This window comes from Exophiala dermatitidis (genome assembly GCF_000230625.1).
Source record: "Exophiala dermatitidis NIH/UT8656 unplaced genomic scaffold supercont1.6, whole genome shotgun sequence".
NCBI classification, from domain to species: Eukaryota; Fungi; Ascomycota; class Eurotiomycetes; order Chaetothyriales; family Herpotrichiellaceae; genus Exophiala; species Exophiala dermatitidis.
Genome location: NW_008751651.1, coordinates 2,194,168 through 2,215,240, shown reverse-complemented (window position 1 = coordinate 2,215,240; position 21,073 = coordinate 2,194,168). Strand labels below are relative to the sequence as shown.

The 21,073-nt window shown below is 52.2% G+C and overlaps 7 protein-coding genes across 7 annotated transcripts; 3 read left to right on the top strand and 4 right to left on the bottom strand.

Moving 5' to 3' along the window:
- Positions 1-215: 215 nt before the first annotated feature.
- HMPREF1120_07626 (uncharacterized protein) lies at positions 216-2,112 on the top strand. The gene is made up of 2 exons (XM_009161854.1): positions 216-1,581; positions 1,657-2,112. Exons 1-2 carry the CDS (start codon positions 1,045-1,047, stop codon positions 1,960-1,962), a joined length of 843 nt encoding a protein of 280 aa, XP_009160102.1. The 5' UTR covers positions 216-1,044; the 3' UTR covers positions 1,963-2,112.
- A 611-nt stretch (positions 2,113-2,723) lies between these two features.
- Positions 2,724-6,229, top strand: HMPREF1120_07625 (olfactory receptor). The gene is made up of 3 exons (XM_009161853.1): positions 2,724-3,420; positions 3,502-4,692; positions 4,745-6,229. Exons 1-3 carry the CDS (start codon positions 3,244-3,246, stop codon positions 5,462-5,464), a joined length of 2,088 nt encoding a protein of 695 aa, XP_009160101.1. The 5' UTR covers positions 2,724-3,243; the 3' UTR covers positions 5,465-6,229.
- A 133-nt stretch (positions 6,230-6,362) lies between these two features.
- Positions 6,363-9,359, bottom strand: HMPREF1120_07624 (uncharacterized protein; the record flags this gene model as incomplete). Its single annotated transcript, XM_009161852.1, has 1 exon — positions 6,363-9,359. The coding sequence occupies one exon, from the start codon at positions 9,357-9,359 to the stop codon at positions 6,363-6,365; it is 2,997 nt and encodes a 998-aa protein (XP_009160100.1).
- A 521-nt stretch (positions 9,360-9,880) lies between these two features.
- Positions 9,881-11,714, bottom strand: HMPREF1120_07623 (uncharacterized protein; the record flags this gene model as incomplete). Its single annotated transcript, XM_009161851.1, has 3 exons — positions 9,881-11,262; positions 11,321-11,502; positions 11,560-11,714. The coding sequence occupies 3 exons, from the start codon at positions 11,712-11,714 to the stop codon at positions 9,881-9,883; spliced, it is 1,719 nt and encodes a 572-aa protein (XP_009160099.1).
- Positions 11,715-13,507: 1,793 nt separating this feature from the next.
- On the bottom strand, positions 13,508-15,703 carry HMPREF1120_07622 (ab-hydrolase associated lipase; the record flags this gene model as incomplete). The annotated part of the gene is made up of 1 exon (XM_009161850.1): positions 13,508-15,703. One exon carries the CDS (start codon positions 15,701-15,703, stop codon positions 13,508-13,510), a length of 2,196 nt encoding a protein of 731 aa, XP_009160098.1.
- Positions 15,704-16,252: 549 nt separating this feature from the next.
- HMPREF1120_07621 (U6 snRNA-associated Sm-like protein LSm2) lies at positions 16,253-17,928 on the top strand. The gene is made up of 2 exons (XM_009161849.1): positions 16,253-16,819; positions 16,895-17,928. Exons 1-2 carry the CDS (start codon positions 16,806-16,808, stop codon positions 17,175-17,177), a joined length of 297 nt encoding a protein of 98 aa, XP_009160097.1. The 5' UTR covers positions 16,253-16,805; the 3' UTR covers positions 17,178-17,928.
- On the bottom strand, positions 17,917-20,796 carry HMPREF1120_07620 (non-specific serine/threonine protein kinase; the record flags this gene model as incomplete). The annotated part of the gene is made up of 1 exon (XM_009161848.1): positions 17,917-20,796. One exon carries the CDS (start codon positions 20,794-20,796, stop codon positions 17,917-17,919), a length of 2,880 nt encoding a protein of 959 aa, XP_009160096.1.
- Between the last annotated feature and the right edge of the window lie 277 nt (positions 20,797-21,073).

The following is a 21,073-nucleotide window of genomic DNA, read 5'->3' as shown; positions in this document are numbered from 1 at the left end:
GCATTGAGAGGGTTCTGTGCCACCATCATCATGATGACGGTGTAACAGTTGTGGCGCAGGCAGCGGTTTGTCTACACACGAGGAGGTTTACCAGGATTTGGCACTGTGAAGTTCCTGCATCTTTATTATTAGCATTGGCGTGTATCAAACTACCTGGATATGAGCGGCTACTCGATCGGGGCAACACGATCATCCGCCTTTATTTCTGCCACACCGCAACCAATACAGATGGCGGATGGCCAGGCGATCTTTGACCTCTGCGGCGTCCCGAGTTGCGCCAATGATCAGATAGATCTATCTTGGAGGTTTGCGAACTGCCCCAAACTTGAACCCCCGTATTAGCACCATGCCAGCTCTACACTACACAACCACCCTTGTCATCCGGCGGCTACTGGAAATTCGCTTGATGAACAGCCGCTCAGTCCGTGGCCCTAATGGCACGTATCAAACCTGAGGTAGGGTCGGGCATGAAATCTACCTGCTGGAGCGCTACGGCATGGACCCACAATATCGATCATGGTCGCAAGGCTCGAGTTTCAGATGGAGTCCAACGAGCACTGACCCAATGATGCCGGCCTGTTATCCTCCTGAGACGCACATCTCAAGCATTGCAAGAAGCCGTTGTTTGCGAACGCTGCGCCTGCAGAGGGTAAGTATGAAGACTGACCTTAATAAAAATGCCAACACCGTCTCTGAAGCATTTGAAACCCGCGGCTGTTCAGATCTGAAATTGACGCCCGCATGTTTGAGGCTCAGTTGTCGGTCTCGTTGGGCTGGATACACACCTTCATAAGACGGTGGTCAGGGCCGGAGGCATCCAGGCGTTCAACATCCTCAGTTTTGTCCAGTCCCTCAGCTCTACAAGGTCCTCGTCTCGGTCGTTTTCCCTTGTTGGGCTGCTTTTGTCTACTACAGTACACTCGTTGCGCATGAACTGAACTTTGCATAATCATAATCCTTTCCTTTTTCTGTTTTGTGTCCGGTCAGCCTGGTTGTTGACCGCAACACTTACCCTTGGGTCGGAGGCATCTTGTTTGGCGAGGAATGCCCAAACAGCACACGGCACCGCGTCCGACCAAAAGACCTGCGCCATATAATTTCCGCGACTCGACCAATATGGTGACCAATATGGCAGCATGGCCACAGAACCAGCCTGGCGCCAGCATGGCCTGGCCCGACCATCACCTACAGTACCACCACCAGCAACCCATGATGCAATCCTACATGTCTGGGCAGGCTGTGCGGCCGCCTCATCACTCTATGCCCATGCATCAAGTGCTGCAGCCCGAGCCGGTTCCCCGACCGGGACAGAGTCTCCCGTGGACACCGGAGGAGGATAACGCGCTTCTCGAGGCCAAGAGTCGAGACATGTCGTGGGACGAGATCCACACGCAGTATTTCCCCAACAAAACGGGCAACGCGTGTCGAAAAAGACATGAACGGCTACAACAGAAAGCACGAGGCCATTGGGATGAAGCCCGGATTCAGCGCGTCGTGACCTGCTACAACAAACACCGCGAACGGTTCTGGCGCGGCGTTGGTGAACAGGTGGGGGAAAGATGGGACGAGGTGGAAAAGATGGTGAGTCTTGATCCTCGTTTGCCCTGCCCTATCTCTGTGGGCCTTGAGAAACTGCTAAATCGTAGGCTATTGCAGATATTGCAGCAGGGCTTTCGGAGGTTGGGGATTGCTCGACCTCGTCATATCAGGAACAGGTCTCGTGCCAGCTCTGGGCAGACGGCGCCTCCGGAGTCAGAACACGTCTCATCTTCAAATGATGAGTATGAAAATGCAGATGATAGTGGGATTGGTCTGGGTCAGGCTGTTGGGCATTGTCGGCGTGCCAGCGAGATAGGGCTTGCAACCTTGCAACAACAGCACAGTCTCCCTGGACTGGGACACATTCTTTCTGATTCACCGACGGCCTACAAGACGGATGGTGGATATCAGTACACCGGTTAGTTGGGGAAAGGGAGAAAAGAGGGAATGCATGTCTTTGGAAAATGGGAAATCCCCAAATATGTATCAGTAGTGGCTATTTGCTGTATTATCTTGGCCAGCCCTAGTAGTAGTATACCTTCTATAGGTATATATATTATTTATCAACGCGTACTTGAAGCCAGACCCTGACAGACGGGGTCTACAATGCTCCAGATTGTCGAGACCGACAGAAGAAGCTATCCATGTACTAATAACGTACTTTTACCACCTGGTCACTGTTGCGGCAGCGGCGGTTAATGCCCCAAGGATACTTTTTTGTGAATGTCTTCCGTGTTCTCGTCTCCCTTCACCCGAGCTTCGTCGCCATCGGCTGAAGGCGCCGATGCCCACCGGCGAATGCTGGAGTTTTGACGGGTTGGAGTTCCCTGGGCCCCTTCGGGCTCGCGGAAAGTGAGACCGAGCCACAGAGTGCGGTAACCGGTATAGGCATGGTGTATATCACTGTGCCTGCAGCGGGTTGCCTATCGTGGCTAGCAGGCGGCTAAGTCCTCGACACGGGTCGGGCTAAATTTTTTCGAGATCTCTAAACACGTTTACCTTGGACAGGGACACGTTAGGGGACCTGCTAAAGTACTATACAGAGCCGGCGGCGGTTGAACGGGGGGATACGGCGATATAAATAATTTCAACAAATGTACCATACTGAGTCAGCGGCATAACATTGTACATAGTAGTAAACACGTTAGCTTCAAGGCAATAGGATTACCCGCCCACGTTATCCACTGCATTGTACTTGTTTTCGGCTGGCATTGCGACAACCTGAATTGCCAAAGTAATACGGCTCCCGCTAGTCCATCCTTACCGGAACCGCAGCAGCCAGTCGGAATCGTCGTTCAGTAGCCGGTTACCAGCAAACTGAACTGCCCAGTGTGTGTGTGTGTGTGTCTGTCAATCTCGAATTTCTCCAGGAACTCGAACTCCTCCATTCCGGTTCCCCAGAATTGATTGCTCTTGTGTGAGCGAACTCCAGCTCCTTGTTTTCAAACCCCCTTCTTCCAGCTTGTGTCTTTACTCGCGTGCAATTCATCACATCGCGACAGCTGCTCACCGGTCTCAGCGACGGAGTGGCTCACTTGTACCTCACTTTTCCTTCTGCCCCTGTGTTCAACTCCTCCGCACGCCACGCGACAGATTATTTTGGCTGCGCTGCGCGAACCTCCTACCGATCTCGGAGGAAATCCTACCTCACCTTTCTCCTTCCTTTCTCATACCAATTGACCAGACCAAGACCACCTGCCAACCATGGCGACCGTCACAGAAGCTGTCAAAGAGTCCTTGATAGGTGCAACACAACCTGAAAGCTTATCAACTGAGGCGCGGCTCAGCTTTCTGAAACACTCACGGCGAGGCGATGATGGCGAGCTCTACATGAACGAGGAGGACTTTATTGATGCCATTGCTCCCCCTGAGGAAGACTATGTAAGTTGTCACGTGTTATAACCTGAACCAAACTTTTTGGTCGCGCAGTTCACAGTTGCTGACTCCTTTGTCGCAATACAGCACAAAATCAAGAGAGAGCAGTATGGCATCCTCTTCAATGTCGCCGATCGACACAAGCGTGGCCGGATTTCCATGTCTGAATGGGCCGCCTTTGACAACCTGCTTGCGAAACCGGACGCCGAGTACGAAATAGCGTTCCGCCTGTTCGATGTCGACGGCACCGGCTTGATCAAGTCGGAAGCATTCCAAAAGATCTACGAGCAGAACCGAGGTCGAGACAGCATCCCCTTCGACTTCAACTCGGAATGGGCGACGTTGTACATTGGCGGCAAGAACAAGAGACATGAAATGACATACCCGCAATTTGCACAGATGATGCGTGGCCTGCAGGGCGAACGGATACGACAGGCCTTTCATCTCTTCGACAAAGACAAGGACGGATACATTGAACCAGAAGAGTTTGAACGCATCATCCGAGACACCGCAGGCCACAAGTTGTCCGACCATGTCCTGGAAAACCTCCCTACCTTGTGCAACATCTCGACTGGAAGCAAGATCTCGTACGCCAATGTTCGTGCATTCCAAAATGTGATTCGCGAAATGGACCTGTTGGATCTCATCATTCGCAATGCCACCAAGAAATCCTCGGATGGGCGCATCGACCGCACCGACTTTCTCAACGAAGCCGCTCGATTGACCCGGTTTTCTCTCTACACGCCCATGGAGGCCGACATCTTGTTCCACTTTGCCGGTCTTGACGTACCTTCTGGAAGATTATCTCTGGACGACTTCGCCAAAGTTTTGGATGCCAGCTGGCAGACGTCGGTCGCCAAACTGGGCGCCATCAGCGACACTGCCGACCGTGTCGTTTCCAAATCGCAACAGTTCCTCCACAGCCTCTTGGAGTCTGCCCACCATTTCGGCCTCGGTAGTATCGCAGGTGCATTTGGTGCTTTCATGGTCTATCCGATCGATCTGGTCAAGACGCGCATGCAGAACCAGCGAAGCGTACTTCCGGGTGAACGATTGTACGAGAACTCGATCGACTGTGCACGCAAGGTCATCCGCAACGAAGGTTTCCGGGGGTTATACTCTGGTGTGCTCCCGCAACTGGTTGGCGTGGCTCCAGAGAAGGCCATCAAGTTGACCGTCAACGACCTTGTCCGTTCCCGATTTACCGACAAACAGACCCATGCCATTCCCATCTGGGCGGAATTACTTGCAGGCGGCTCGGCCGGTGCATGTCAAGTGGTACGCTCTGACACCAGTACATTTCCCTGTAACCAACTAACTTGTTGTATAGGTATTCACCAACCCTCTTGAAATTGTCAAGATCCGACTTCAAGTCCAAGGCGAACTGCTCAAAAAGTCCGACGCAGCGCCCAGACGGTCAGCAATGTGGATCGTGCGCAACCTGGGTATTCTGGGCTTGTACAAAGGCGCCTCGGCGTGTCTATTGCGAGACGTCCCCTTCTCAGCCATCTATTTCCCCACCTACAACCACCTGAAGCGCGACATGTTTGGCGAATCCCCACAGAAGAAATTGGGCGTCATCCAGCTTTTGACCGCCGGTGCCATCGCAGGCATGCCGGCCGCATACCTCACCACCCCCTGTGACGTGATCAAGACCCGGTTGCAAGTCGAGGCGCGCAAGGGCGACGTCACCTACAATGGTCTGACTGACTGTGCGCGCAAGATCTGGAAACAAGAAGGATTTAGAGCATTCTTCAAGGGCGGTCCCGCTCGTATCTTGCGTTCTTCGCCTCAATTCGGTTTCACTCTGGCTGCATACGAGGTGCTCAGCAAGTTGTTGCCGTTTGGGGATGACGAACATGACGCTCATCATGCCGGTGCCACTGCAGCAGGCAAGACGGAGCCCGGCGTCGGTTTGAGAGAGGCCAAAGCACCCCTGCCGTATTTGCGCAGTCGGAATGCTTTGAAGATTCTGTTGGATCTGGACAACAGTTTCGGTAGGGTTAAGGTCCCTGCGTCTCTTGAGGGGTCGAGGTTCTTTTCGAAATGAGCGCCTGACTCGACTGAGGAGGTGTTCTTGTTTCGGTTCTCTTTTCAATACTCGATTGGTTTCTTTTTTGGGGCCGATGAGGATTGATCCGTCCAAATTGAGATGGTACTTCTATCATGGTCAACCGTGCTGATTCCCGAAGCGGATTTGGTACTGTTGTTAATAATACTCTCTGCTGCTGCGATGGAGAGGGGAGCTGATGGTGGAACTGGAGCTGGAGATGGGCAGCCGAATCTCTCGAGAGAGAGAGATACTGCGGTGTGTGGGAGCGTTTCAAACCGGGCATGTGTGTGAGAGTGTACCAACATCAACAGCATCCAGCAGCAAGTCACGACAAAAAGTCACATCACAATACGGTGCGCTACGTCAAGCAAGCAAGCAAACAAACAAACAAGGATGGAAGCAGATTACACCGTGGCGATGGCAATGGCGATAGTGATGGTGATGCTGGACTTGTTCTGTACGACATCTTTTCTCAGGATGACAACAACATGGCGGGTAATTTGTTTCTTTTTGTCTGCAGAGAGGAAATCGAGCTAGATGATGGCACCACGGGCACGGCGGCAGGATGATTGATGCCACTGGCAGTGTGCAAAAGCATACCTTAGATTAGCGTAGCGTAGCATAGCATGAGCATGGCATGGCAAGAGAGCAATAGAATTGGCATTTCATTGCGTTCAGTTGCAGGGCATGGAAAGACTGGCAGTGACATTAGCACTGGTATCCCGTCCATTTTCCAGCGAATGAACTTGTCCTCAAGCAGTATGGGTTTATCCGAGTGTGGACTTGGACTATAAGTTGTACCTCTTGTGAGTGAGCGTATCTCGCTCGTTCGCTACTCTCCCACGGGACTCGTACTCTCGTAAGTGAGTAAGCGTAGCCTGCTTGTTCGCTACGCTCACTCGCTTCTGACCTCTCCCGCAACAGCATGACACAACTCGACTGGAACGCCTGCCCCCCACAAAGCGGATATCCAGAGTCTCTGGGTATCGCTGAGACGGTCATTTGCCGATTTGACTTCGACGAAGAGGATTTCACCTTTTCGTCCTCCACAACCACCATCGTCCTCACCATCGCCATCACCACCACCACTTCCAACACCATCACCGTTTCCAGACCCAGATCCAGATGCAAATTTCTTCCACAAAACCAAATCCGGCACCCCACCCCCTCTGCCCGCATAATCCTGCGCCATAACCAGCATAACCGTCCCCAGGGCACTCCCATCCCAACACTCGATCAATTCGAGCAAATCATCCCTGTCGAACCCGTCCCACTGGACACCCACAATACACGTGCGTCTCTCATAATGTTCATCCCAGACGTTACGTGCAATGTCCTTAGCTTCACCGTTTGAAATCTGATTGATACGGCCCAGAATCTCGGGCATGCGTGCAGGAAAAAAGGTGTCGGTATGTAAATCCAATGGACAGGTTTGGTATGCTGTCTGGAATACGTTGGGGATATAGGGGTTGAAGAAGAGAATATCGTAGAATAACAATCCGAATAGGGTTCGGAGGATCCCGCCTTCGCTGTGGTAGCCTTTGTATCCGAGGATATGCCTGTAGTGCGAGAGACACATTGCTTCGACGGATACGGGGAGGTTGGTATCGAGCGTGTCGAGCCAGATCGTTTTGGATCCAAGTCCTCCTCCTCCTCCTCCTCCTCCTCCTCCTCCTCCACCGCCAGCGCCGCCGGACGTCGTGCTGCTGGGTTGGTGTATCAGACTCGGTGGTTTTTGGACGACACCCTCGGGAATGGTGACGGACGTCTTGACGCTGGTTTTCCTGCTGAGCGGCAATGGTAGATCTTCCCTTTCAATCTTGATACCCACAACGTCGCGCTCGACCGCCTTTTTCAAGCGAACATGGCCAAAATCATGCTGTTCTCTCAGCGGCAAATGAAGCTGCTTCTCGAGTTTCTTGATCCGCTTCTGCAGGTCGCAATGGTAAATGACATGACACTCTTTATCCTGTAGACCTTGCTCACAGGTCCGTAAGGCAATTCTTTTCCAGTGCTTCTTCTTCGCCTCTACCATTCCACTTTTGCCGCTGCCCTCCTGGGGTGTTAAGTCCGACTCATACATGTAATGTTCCTCGAGCAGAGCTTTGCGCTGATACCACGCACCCCTCTTCGAAGCATGAAAAAGGCGCTGATCCAGCAATTCACAAAGCAATTGATGTTCGCGCACATGTTCCTTAAAACTACCCAAAACATGTAATGCCTTGTGCACGATGCGGGTATATACCCAACCTGGATTAAACCGACGCAGATACGCCCCTTCGCCACTCTGATAGACACCACGGTCTTCCTTACGTTGTTCTTCACCCAGCAAAGCTTTCCATCGGGGATAAACGGCCTCGAAAATCTGTTTCACTTCTTGAAGGGCAGCATGCCGCGGCGTACCGTTGAATTCCAAAATATTGTCCACCCGGAACTGCGTGCGTAGACTGGCTTCAAACTCCAGCAACAATGCTCTCGACTCGAAAATCGTACTCGATCGACTCACTAGATACTCGGGGAAATGGCGCCGCGAGATCTTGGCCAGGATTAATGTTGTTAGAGATTTTTCCGTCCACTCTGTGCTGCGGTAGAATACCAAATGGACCCGCTCGAATAGTTTCAACGGGGCAAGAGAGAGCCGGATGCATAGGCCTGTTCTGTCGAGGATCTTCTTGGTGAAATGGCCATCTCGGTTGTTGATAGTGGGTGTTGATGTCCCACTACTTTCATCTTCGGGGTCGTTATGGACAGACCTGACATCGTCACTGGCGTGCGATTCCTCAGTTTCTATCCGTTTAAGGAACCCCAATCCAGTCTGCTTCCCACTCGTCCGACGGAAATTGTGCAACAGTTCCCGCTTAGTCTTGCCCGTCACTCCCACTTTGACTTCTTTGGCCAGGCTTTTGAGCTCATCGAGTAACAATAAACTGCTCGCCTCGTCCAGCGTCGTGATATGTTCTGAAGAACACTCGGCGAATGCGAATCTGTCGCCTAGACATCCCAATTCCTCTGGCGGTTCTAGGTCTCCGGGATAGACAGCAACAACACCCACCTCGGCGGCATCGTCAACGGTGGTGGCCGTGGTGGCGGTCGACGTCGTCGTCGTCGTTGTTGACAAACTTCTTTCCAACTGCAACTCCCTCACCGCCCCCTCCATATCCGCCACATCGCCATAATACTGCAGATCCCTCACTCGAAACCATTTGCTTGTTTTCCTCAAAAACAGCCTGACATAAAGGTACTGTGCTTCATAGGACAGCTCTTTCCTCCAGATCTCGAAAAGCCCCAATTCGGCCTGGCTGAACAAATGTCGTTCCTCTTCAAGGACTGTATCGAGGGCCAGATTGAATGCGTCAACGTAGATGGAGCTGCGACCGCGGATCCAAGAGCGGGATTCTAGTCGAGACCGAGTAGTCTCCTGATGCTCTTTTTGATTCTCCTCCACTGTTGTAGGATCAGTTCGTCCAGCCTTGAACGCCTCATATTCATCAATCGCTTCTTTTTCATCCGTACCAGGCACGGGCGGCAATGTGGTTTCCAATTGTGTTCCTAGACCTGGCCGGCCTTCATCTCCATCCTCTATGTCTTGAGAGGATTCTTCTTCAGAATCTGGTATCTCATTTGTTTTCGGATGTCCCTGCCCCTGCTTCCTAGTTGTTGTTATCGTTCTTCGCTTTCGTGGACTATCTTTATCTCGGCCAGCCGGATCCAAGTTCGTATTCGCCTTCGCCGCGGGTCTCGTTTTCACTCGTTTCGCGGGTGGAGTGGGAAATTCGCCCTCGTCCAAGTCCGCTTCACGCTCGGCGAAATTGGTCGAGGGAGGATGCGGGACTTTCGTTCCCATGGGTCGGTTAGGCATGGAGAACTTCAAGGACTTTGTTTGCAGGGCCATGGCACGCCAACAATAGACCCATGGCTTCAGGCACTGGCACTTGAGCAGGGCAGGGCTACCAAATCCAATTGTTGTCCTATGTGGATGGCGACTAAAAACTGGATGGAGTCTTTGACGTTGTCACATTCCGACGTCTCGGCCGCGGCGGGGAAGAACTACAACTAGAACTTGGCGTCGCAGCGCGTCGCGTCGGATGCGCGTTGTCACGGGGTCGAGATAAAGTGGTTGCATTTCATTCCCTACATTTTATTGCAGTGTGTTATGCATTTCCTACCCAAGGTGAGTAGCATGATTAGGGTAGCTGTAGATGCTAAGTTAAATGTTCTCTCGAAGGAGTATGAGCGTGAGCTACTAGCAATTTCAGTAGGCGATTTAATTATCGGCTAAGCAACCAAAGTGCAGTCATTTAAATGCATCAAATATCATTCCACCACTGCATGGGTAGGTATGATAAACGCTTATTTAACCATCTCGATCAGATATGCACACAGTTTCAGTTTGGGGCCACAATCAGAAAGTATCTACACCTCGGCCGCTTTACCCCCTTTAACAGAATACGGAGTAGTTTGAGACCCAGTATCCGAACCTGCATCCTTAGCATCCAAAACATTGCCCTCCCTCCCCAGCATTGCATGCTCAATATTGACCTTTGGTCCCTTGAACCATTTGTGTGCATCGACCACCCACCAGACCAAAATGATCAGCATCGGTCCGCCCCAGACGAGACAGGTCCAATTCATCAACGACGGGTCCAAATCCGAGCCAGTCACACTGGGTAGACAAAGTATGGGGATCATCAACGTGGTAAAACAGGTAGAGGCCACACCAATGGGATACGAAAATTTGCCCAGATGCCATGGTCCGCGGCGGAACCGGCTGCCGACGAAAAATGTGCGGATCGTGATGGGGATAGTAAAGGCCACAAACGCCGCCAAAGCCCCAACGCTGAAGATGGCACCAATGGATGCCTCGCCCCCAAACAACAGCAAGGTCAGGAGGATGCCGACCACACAATTGAACCATACCGCGTTGACAGGAGTCTTAGTCCATGGATGGACCTTCTTCCAAATATTCGAAAACGGGAAGCAGTCGTCGCGGGCGTAGGCGTAGGTGACCCGCGATGCAGCAACCATGCAACCCTGACCCATTGAAAAGCCGCAAATGATGGTCAAAGACAAAATGGCCAGTGCCGTATTCTTGGGAAGAACTTCCATCAGATACGACGCCCAAGGCTGGCCAATCTCCGAGCTAAGGACCGAGTCAATGTCGATGACAGTGTAAGCCACGACCAGCTGCAGAAACCAACCCATCAACCCGCCAACTCCTGATGTTAGAACGATCGCTCGCGGGCTGGCAATGTTGGCGTTGCTGCATTCCTCCGCCAAGTGGAAAGGTGCATCATAGCCGGACATGGTCCAGATGACAGCGATGAACGACATGAGGAGAGCGACACCGTTCGGGAAGTCGGTGCCCTCGTACCAATTGCCCCAAACGGTACTGCTCTTGGTGAAACGGGGCAGACCCTTTTCTGGGCGGTTCGTGGCAGCTGGGATGGCGATGATGGTAACCACCAATGCAATGATGTTGAAGGTGCTGCCATATGAGTTGAATGTGGCGATCCATTTAGTCGGCATCGACGAGATGACGGCATGGACAATCATGATGAGGGTGGTTAATAGAAAAACCTGATAGTTTTGAGGGACGTAAGAAGGATCGTTGATGGAACCGGCAGCCAGAATCATCGAGGCCAAAGCGTAATCCACCGAAGGAGCGCCGGTAACTTGGACTAGCCAGTTGGACCAACCAGTAATCCATGCAGCAAGTGGTCCGTATCCGGGAGGTGCGAGGACAGCTGCGGCATAGTAAAGACCGCCACTGGTAGGCATAGATGAACATAATTCAGCTATTGAGAGTGCGTTAATCGAATGCCCGGGCAGATACATCGAATATAGTTGACTCACCCATCCCCATTGCCACACATTGGATGAATGCCATTGCGATCAACCATCCCCAGACCATGCCAGGGGTCCCTGCATATCCCATGCCATAGTAGACGGTGGAGGCGAAAGACGGTAGTAAGCCGAGGACAGCGAAAGAGACGCAGAAAGACGTCCACAGCGAGAATTCGCGCTTGAATTCGGGTCTTCCTAGAAGTTAGCAATACTTTTCCTTGATGCACCCACCACAGCATAGGACCTACTTGTAACCCAAAGCTGCTAAAACCTCCTCGTCATCATTCAACTCTCGGTCCAAGATTGGAACCTCTCCCGGTGCGAGGACGGAAGTGACCGGTTCTTCTGCGACCGACTTGTGGTGGACGCCAGTGACGGTACTCGAATTGCGTTCGGGGAGCATCGTGATGGCTTGATCATGTACAGTATGCCACTCGGAGGTCGAGGGTTGCACTCAGGTATCGAGGAGAGAGAAACGGCAACGTCGCGAGATACACAGTATCCTTATCGGTTTTGAGACGACTCGAACACGCTGCGCCACCAGATGGAACGAGAGCTATATGACGAGAGAAGAGTATGAAAATGGGCTGGTAGAAAGGCAGGTTGTTATTCATACTATAATAAAGATGCAAGCAAAGAGGGATAAGCATAACGCATGGCGTCGCCAGCTACGAAAGCCGGAATCGCCTGTGCATGGGGATGTCCTCGTTCGCACGTAGTGCAGGCGAGAGGTGCAAGGGCCTGGGATGTGACGAAGCATGGCTCGCTGATTGATTTGCGACACTATGTCTGGATTGGGCAAGTTGATGCTGGTTATCGGGGGCAGTACCCCGGTTTCAGAGGCCAGGATCGAAGAGACAGGGTGTTGAGAGGTGGTGAGTGGTTGCTGGCGAACTTGAAGTCAGAGATAAGGAAGATGAAGGTGGAGAGCGAGATGACTTGTCAATGGCAGTGAGGAGACTGGAGTGGAGATGATCATGAAAGGGTCTCGCGGGGAGCAGGACGCTAGAGTTGATAGCAGGTGCTAAACCAGCCTGGCCTGAAGATGTAACCTGGGGAGGGCGCTCTTTAGGCATCTTAGGCTCCCGTAAGACGTTTTAACCTTCGCCCAAGTGGCCCCGATTGCCTGTGGGTTTGACCACTCAGGTCATTTATCGCCCAACCGTCTCCTCCCTATCGCTTCTCCTCGCCCCGGCTGCGGCATCTCCCAAGACAAGACACTTGTACCGCTACCATGAGCCTCATCAGTGCTTGAGTCAAGATCAAAATCCCGGCTAATCTACGAGACACATGATAACCTCGAATGCAAGTGATACAACTGGTCAGAGAGATGACCATATCTGAACAACCGGATGCACTGAAGTATCGCTTATCAGCCATCGGTGTTTAACAAGCATTGGCAATTGCTCTTATTACACAATACTACCAAACGATTTCAGATTAGATCCATGGAGTGGTTATGTCGTTCCAGCTCTGCATTCAATAGCTCGTCATATACGGTGCCAAAGTTCCATAGTAATTGATCTGCGTGCCGTTACCCGTTATCCTATGAATGGGTATCCAAGGACATGTCCTCTCTTCCGCGCCGTGACACTACCAATAGCTGTCGGGGGTCCAATCCCAGCAGTCATCTCGGATGGCCCTGCCCGAAAGAGTAAGATAACAACACTGCGGTCTAGTTGTAGTGCTACGCGGCGGAAGTAAATCCATCTTGGCTTCATTAATTAACACTTCTATCTGTACATCCTTGAATCCTCGGTGAGATTCCACACGCCCTGGTATGTAATCCAACAAGAAAAATAGACAAATATATTTCAGCTCGAGATACAAAAAACTTTTTCCTCAAAGGCAGCCGCATTATTTTGTGGTGTGTTTGAGGGAAGTGAAACCGTCCTTAGGTGGATGGTTTTTCCGAGTGCCTACGAGTTGCGCCATCCGGGCTGGATGGGTTTGGTCGGTTGATTGTGAAAGAGATTCAAGCGGGAATAAAATATACGGATGTTAAATGCAGCGAGTGAAGTCGGTCGATGGGAACAGGGAGGGTGCCAGCCGCTGCAGCCTGACGAGGGCCCCATGCCATGGGTGCGTCATATTGAACAGGCTTCGATGTCATTCAAGTTCACATTATATTGTACCGTTCAATCATTACTAGTATGTGCAGGGTATCTATCAGTCGTGTATGTACTCGTGTATCAATCAATCGCCTTTTGCAGCCGCTGAGCCGTTCATGAAAGCATTTCCATCCGGCTGAGCAGCGACTCCATCTTCCATCGGCCGTGCCTCAACGTCTGGCTCGCTGTCCGTCACGCCCTTGATCTTCCTACACACTCGTCTCGATTCTTCCGGCATAGTTTTCCACAAGACATCTCGGACTTCCTTGCCGACTTGTTCGACGGCATCAAGCGCCCAGATGACGTCGAGATGCTCGTATTCCTCAATCACCTTGCTGTGGACGACATTGACAAACGGCTCGCGGCCGCGCTCGAATCTCCTCAAAAGTCTCTTACCGTCAACAAGGTCGTCGCTACCAGCCACCCACAAGGCGATTGGAGGAACGTGTTCATCGTACCAGGCGGTTCGGCCACGGTCGGACCTGTTGGCCATAGACTCCTCATGTCTTTCTACCTCTTCGGAGTCCTCCTCCTCCATCTCCTCCATCTGCCCTTCTTCCCGCGTAGCCAGGACGCAGCGATGTTTGGCGAAACACTCTCGGCCCAGCCACCATCGCATACTCTCCGCACTGACGTACACAGGCGAAAATTGAAACAATCGATCCCGAATTCCCCGGTCCCAACGAGTGTCGGTCCAGTTGAACAGAAACGAAAACACCAGGTAGCCCATGGCGCCGTAGATTTTGCCGGGCAACACCCGGTGCATGGTCATCATGAACGGGATGAAGCTGTGGATCCCAAAAAAGACCCTGAACATGGCCGGAGAAATCACCCTCATAAACTTGAAGTACATTTTTCCAATCAGTGGTCCTGCATAGACCGCTGGTGCGAGAGCACAAAACACACTAATCTTGTCTCCGAGATCCGGTCGCTGCTCCTTTGCCAGGGCCACGAACGTCTGGGTGGTCCCTTGACTGTGACAGACAAGACCGAGCTTCTTCGATCCAGTCTCTTCAAGCACCCGGGACATGAATGCGGGTAGATCCATAACACCCATTTGTCGGATATTCCACGCCCACATCCGCGGATCATTGTAATGCAGCAAACTATGCTCCGGCTTGAACCCGCACCGGTTGTTGCCCAACCACACGTCGTATCCTGATTTGCACAGGAAGAAAGCGAGGCTGTCATCATCATTGGCACAGTATGCCCCAGCGCTTTGCAGAAGGCCATGGACCAACAGCACGGGATACCTTCGATTGCCATCATGATATTGCGATTGCACATGTCTTGGAAGGCCGTCCTCGTCATCGCTGAAAACGTCCGGCGAGGTTGGCTTCCGCTCCGACTTTCTGGCCGGAGTGTATTCTTTGGGATCGTAGACGTGCCATAGTGACAGAATGAATCCATCTTCGGTCTGCACTTTAAACTCCTCCATATCTAAGCCCACCCTTCGTGCATAGTAGCGAACATCGCACACTAGCTTGTCAGGCCCACCCTCTAGTGGTTCGTAGCCATCTGTTGACTGAGCCAGCAAGCTTGTTTTGTCGTCGACCAGGTACTCGGTTGCTAAATTCTGTCTTCTCTCCCACGCAATTTCTTGCGCTTCCCTAATTTCGGCGCGGTGTAATTCTTCAGCGTAGAACGGTCGGTTGGCATCAGGATCCCGAAATGTCAACCATAACCAAAACCGGTTCAGCAATGTAGGTATTGACGTAAAAAGGGCCCCGAGGACAATGACCGCCAGGAAAGCATTTGATAGAAAGAATGACGTGATCTGAAACGCGGCACATTGTATCTCCCGCAGCAACGTGGGTGGCCCGTATAGCGGCAGCGGAGGGAAGAGCGGGTGTGTATGCGATCGGGGAATCGACTCGTCTAGTCGACTGTATGTGCTCTCGTGGTCTGCTTGTATTTGTTCTTGTTCTATTCTTTCCGCCCTTTCGGCCTCCACCTCCGCCTCCGCTTCTGCCTTTCTGTCCGCATCCTCATGTATATTGAACCGGCTAAGCCCGCGTGGTCGCAGCTCCGGCCCAATACGGTACGGTTTACCTTCAGCCTTGTTTTTCAACGCATTTATTTTGTGTGCCTCGGGAACAGGAACTGAAGGCAACCGGTTGCCATCGGCGGTTTCGATAACTGGATCTAGTGGCGTCACGAACTTTGCTTGGACGGCGACGCCATAGTCTTGCCCGTCGATAGGCTCGAGAGACAGCTTCTCGGACTGCTGGGCATACTCGACGCCTGCATTTGCACGGGTGCGTATCTGAGTTTCCAACATTTAAGCGGAACGAGATTGTGCACGAGATCTTGAAGGTCTCAGGTTGGTAGCTGTTGGCATTGAGCTCAGATGAGAACGAGTGTGTCCCAATTCTGCAGAACCGAAAGTTAAGCGGCAGCGTTCCTGCAAGCAGTAAATATCGACGTATCTCGAGTGATTGGAAAGCCAGAAAGAATGATACAACAGAAACATGGAATTCGAAAAGTGAACAAAGGAATGCGATGCGACCTACAGGTCGCCCAGAAACCAACAGAAGCAGGCACATGTCGCAACCAAGTGAGGACTGGCAATCTTGCGCTGGCTCTCCTACTGGCTGGATGCTGGAGGCGGAGTGGGTGGAACTGGTTGATCGTGGAGATGAGCGAACCATAATGGCCGACGTCGAGATAGCGCTCGTTGACCAAGGCAATGGTCAGGGTCTTTTTGTTGACCGTTGCTGGATGAATGGCAGAGACGACATCATAGTTGATCATAGTTGGGTTGTGCGCACGAATCAAGTGGCCATCGCTCGATCTCGCTTGGGCGCCACAATCGCATGTGGAAACCGCTCGTTACTGTGTCAAGCCACTTGCTTGTCGGATTTTGAGCCAGCATACGCGGCTTTCATGTCACTAATCGCGACGGATTCATCTGTTTTCACTTGCACTACCATGGCCGACACGGCGCTGCAGATGCCTCTGTGCCTGATGTTTCTTCTTCTTTTGAGATGAGCTGCCAATGGTTTCTCCGAGTCAGGCACAAAATGAAAATCAAAGGTCGACAATGCAAAGATGACGTCGAAACTGCGCTTGCGGATGCATTGTGCGACCTCTTCTAGTGACCCAAATTCGTACTAGTCTGTTTATGTCTTTTTGTGCTTCACCGTAGGTTCGCTTACCTCAGCAGCATCTCTTGGCGTCGCAGTCCTCGCGATTCACTGCAGTGCATGGTGGGACGGCAACAAGGTCTGGTCGACGAGGCTCTATTTCGTACAGATCCCTAACTACTTACTGCCCGGTGCTGCAGTGTTTTCCAGCATTACTACTGGGCCCTCCGATTCTCCTTCAATTCTCCCGCAGTCCGTCTCGTCTTCCAAGGACAGAGCCAGAGACATAACGCAACCATGCTCTTCTTCAGGTAGGTAAACCCAGCCCTACCCTCCCGTACCAAACACACCTTCTGCCGCCGCTAACCTCTGTCCCTAACGTACAGTTTCTTCAAAACCCTAACCCAACAAACCGTCACAGTCGAATTGAAAAACGACATTTCCATCCGCGGCACTTTGAAGTCTGTCGACCAGTACCTCAACATCAAGCTGGACGACATTGTGGTCCTCGATGAACTGAAGTACCCCCACCTCAGCTCCGTCAAGAACGTCTTCATCCGCGGCTCGGTCGTGAGATACGTCCATCTGCCTCCCGACAAGGTCGACCGTGGGCTGCTCGAGGACGCTTGTCGGAGGGAAGCTATGGCGCAGAAAGGGAAGGCGGCTTGAGATGAACGAACAAACCAAAAATAAAGGAAGAATACGTTGCCTCCTTCTCTCGCTGGTTTCCGCGCAGTATGATCCCGATCAAGAACCGGCCCCCCTGGCAGGATCACATACTTGCGTGAACGTCCCTCCAACCATGCATACAGTCTGATACCTGCCATGCCAGAATACCTGGCGCCGGAAGAGGGCCGCTGTGCCAAGTTCGATAAGTATAAATTCACGGGGCAGAGTCGACTAGCTGTGGGGTGACAAAAGCCATCCCCATTCCATGGAGATTACAAAAATGCACGCGACTACTACTACAGTTGCAATTGATAGCCAGCCAGCCTCCAGTACACGTGTATGGGAAATGACGGAAAAGAAAAGCTTGAATTGAAGCGGCATCACCATTACCGTCCGATGGTTCAGACGGACGACAAAACCCGGTAGACCAAATCAAGGCTTAGGAGAGCAGCAACAGCGGGTTCACGTTCACGACCGACAAAACCCCCTTTGAGTTGAGGACAGTTTTGGCATAGTCCGCGACCGTCCACGCGGCTTCTATCATTGGAGTGGATGGTTACAGCCATAGATAATGCATGAGAGATGTGCCTTTGACGCACAAGTTGAACTGTTCGACTTGAGTTGATTATGCTCTACACCTTAGGTATGATGATATGTGAAAACGCTTCGTGTCTTCCTGCTGGACTCCAACACAGCGTTTCGACTTCACTTCGTTCTATCTAGGTAGCTTCCAATCCTTCTACACTCCGTACCGTAACTGGCCGTCTCCACTACCCCAGCCCTCGGCTCCAACCTCGACCTTGAAAAGGCCATTCTTTCGTTTCTCCGCGTCCCACTTCTCAATCCAAGCCTTCATCTTCTCACGACTCCGCGCACTGCCGACATTGACCGTCGGGACGATTCTATTGATGCGCAACGCACAGCAAAACATCGTAAGCTCTCTGAACGAGGAATGCTCGGAATACGGCACTCCAAAGCAATTGGACTCGCGCGTACTCCCCCGCTGAGGCGCCAGATCACGCATCGAGTATCGAGTTTTCCAGCCGTCCGAATGAAGGACTGTGCTGACAGCCGGGTTTTCAGTAAACCGTGAGGTGGGCGGACGGTATGACCAGCCCGTCGGCCGAAACCCGACGACGCGCGCAAAATGACCTTTGAAAGACGACATGTACTCGTGCAGAGTTTCGGCCCGGATCTCCATCAGCGTCTGCATGTGGACTTGAGCCTCGAGCGGATCGCGCGTGAGTCGGGCATTAAGTTCCTCATCTTCCAGACAGGCGCAGATGCGCATTTTGGACGGCGGAGCATAGATTTTAGAATCGAGAGCCCGGGCGATTCCAAGACATATCCTTTCTTTTCCGATCGAGTATGTCCCGATCACGACTAGAAGCCGACCTCGCTTCTTTTGTGGTTTGTTGTTGTTGTTGTTGTTGTTGACCTCTTCTCGGTCTTCTCCTTCTTCCTTGATGGGTGAATTTTTATTCTCCTTCTCGCCTTGCTCTAGGAACTTTTTCATCGTGCTCCCGGCGCGCTCGGCTTTGGTCTTTTCCCAGCCGTCGCTGGTATCTACGATCTCCTTGGACAGACTGACGCACATTTGAGCACAAGCATCAATCACATCATGTTGGCTGGGAAACGAGTATTTTGGTGTCAAGTACGTGGTATCGAGGTAGCAGGTATCGATGATCTGCTGCTTCGTTTGGCCGGTGATGCTGTCCACGACGTCAGGGCGCAGGAGTGGATGGGTGACATGGGCTGGACAGGCGCGAAAGTCACCGCAGTGCAAGATTCGAGTGAGTCGCGGAGACCCATCTTTGTTCTTACCCACCACTTTTTCGAATAGGTAAAGCGACGACCCTGGACAGTGGTTGGCTGGTATCATGGTCACATACACGCCTTTTGTGTTGGGGACTTCGACCTTCTTTTCAAATTCCAGAGGCACCACCCACTTGGGATCGACTTTTAGTTGCTGCACCATCAGATTGCATGTCACTTTGCTGGCGTAGATCGGACCATGACACCACGAAGAAGTAAGGCCGATGTAGTGGTCGCTGTGGAAGTGGCTGAGAAAGTAGGCGTTCTGCCCTTCGACCTTGCCGTAGCGAAAGGCGTCCACGCAGATGAACATGCCGGGCATGATCTTGTAAAAGGGGCATGTCCGTTGATACGCCGGTTTGCCACGAGACTGGACCTCGTTGGCCGCAGCTTCGGCCCATGCAGCGTCCTCGGCATGACCGGACATCAAGCGAGCGAAGGCTGAAGCTCCTGTCGCACCACCGTCGCCAGTCATGAACGGGTTTGATTGGGCCGGCCGTGCTATGGCTGCTCGTTGGAATCGTTTTGGAGTCGGACCATTGTATATCTCCAAAAAGTTACTCTGACTGGGGCTGGCGATGCCGTTGGCGATGGGCTTCGATATGGGCTTGCTAAGTGCGGGTTCCTTTGGTAATGGTTCAGCATTGCCGTCAAGACAGGCGTTGACGTGAGAAGATGCCTGGCTCTCAGAAAGGCCCTTCAGGCTGCCGTTGCAGATTGGACAAAGGGAAAGGCCAACACCTTCTTCGGCTTCTATTAGGGCTGGATCTTCGTAGTAGCTGCGAGGTGTTGTAATACTTTCACCACCACTCTCGGACTTTGAATCTTCGTCCAGGCCCATTTCCAGCTCTCGTTGTTCTTCCATCCAGCGCCTTTCCATGTATTCCTCGCCGCCCTCGAAAAACTCATCGTCCTCAAAATCATCATTGTCGCCGAACTCCTCGGCGGCACCTAGGCTCGTCCCTTCATGATTCAAGCCAGGTACAGCGTGGCGGTTTTGTTCCGTACGTTCATGTCTGTCATGCCCGATATTTCCTCCTTTGGCGAGATCAGTAGGCTTCAGGTGACATCTTGCTGTTCCGGATCCTGTTTCGAGGTCAATGTCGGCCGAAGCACTCGCATCGTTGTTCAGTACTTCACCCGCATCATCGGTTCGATCTACTGATTTGTTCAAAACGGCGCTCCAGGTGTCGTCCTCTTCGTCACTCGAGTCTTCTAGGAATCCACCACGCCTCTTCTGTGGCTTCGTCTCGAGGGTGACTTGATCGGTGGAATCTTTACGTTCTGTCGGCTCGGTGGGAGGGGTTCTTGGTTCGGGAGAAGGAGTGCGAACAATGAGATCGGCATTATCGTCCACAGTTCGCCTCCTCTTGACAGGGCCTTCTTGCTCAGAGAATCGTGTCTCTTCTGCGTCGTGGCTGACAATGGGTGTCTTCTCGGGCTGATTAGGCAGTTCAGGGCTTCGCCGACCATCCCGGAAAAACAAGGGTGCGAGGGCTTTTGCATTCTTTTCGGCCCCGTTCTTGTCCTCGAACTTGTTGAAAAAGTTGAGGATGGTGTTCTGGCGCAGCCCAGCCGTCTTTGCACCAGACGGTTTCGATCCCACTTGACGACCATGAGGACTCTGGGTTTTCGCCATGGGTGTGGTCTTCTTCGGGAGACTTGAATTAATTGGGAAATAGGGAGATCGCTGTGCGGAGTGGGTGTTGCTGCCGGTCGGCGGCGGAGTAGGAGGGCGGCCTGTCGAGGGCAAAGACGCATTGGCCGGGCCTACGCCAGCGTTCTCGCGAGGGTTTCGGAACATGGCAAGGACGCTCCAAGCGCCAGCATGATGGCACTAGGGCCTAACAGTGCATAATGGAGGGTGTCGTATTTCCTAGGTGTAGTTACAAAGAATTCGAACAAGGATTGTGGTTTGGTGAGAACTTGAATGCAGTTCAAGTCAGTTGGACTCATGACGGGGTTCAAGCGGCGCTTGGTCCCTCTCGGAGCCTTGTCACGCTAAAGTTCTTATGCGCTTTATTCCCTTTCGGACAATTTATCTACTCCAGGGCAAGTCATGGGACTTTGTACATTAAACT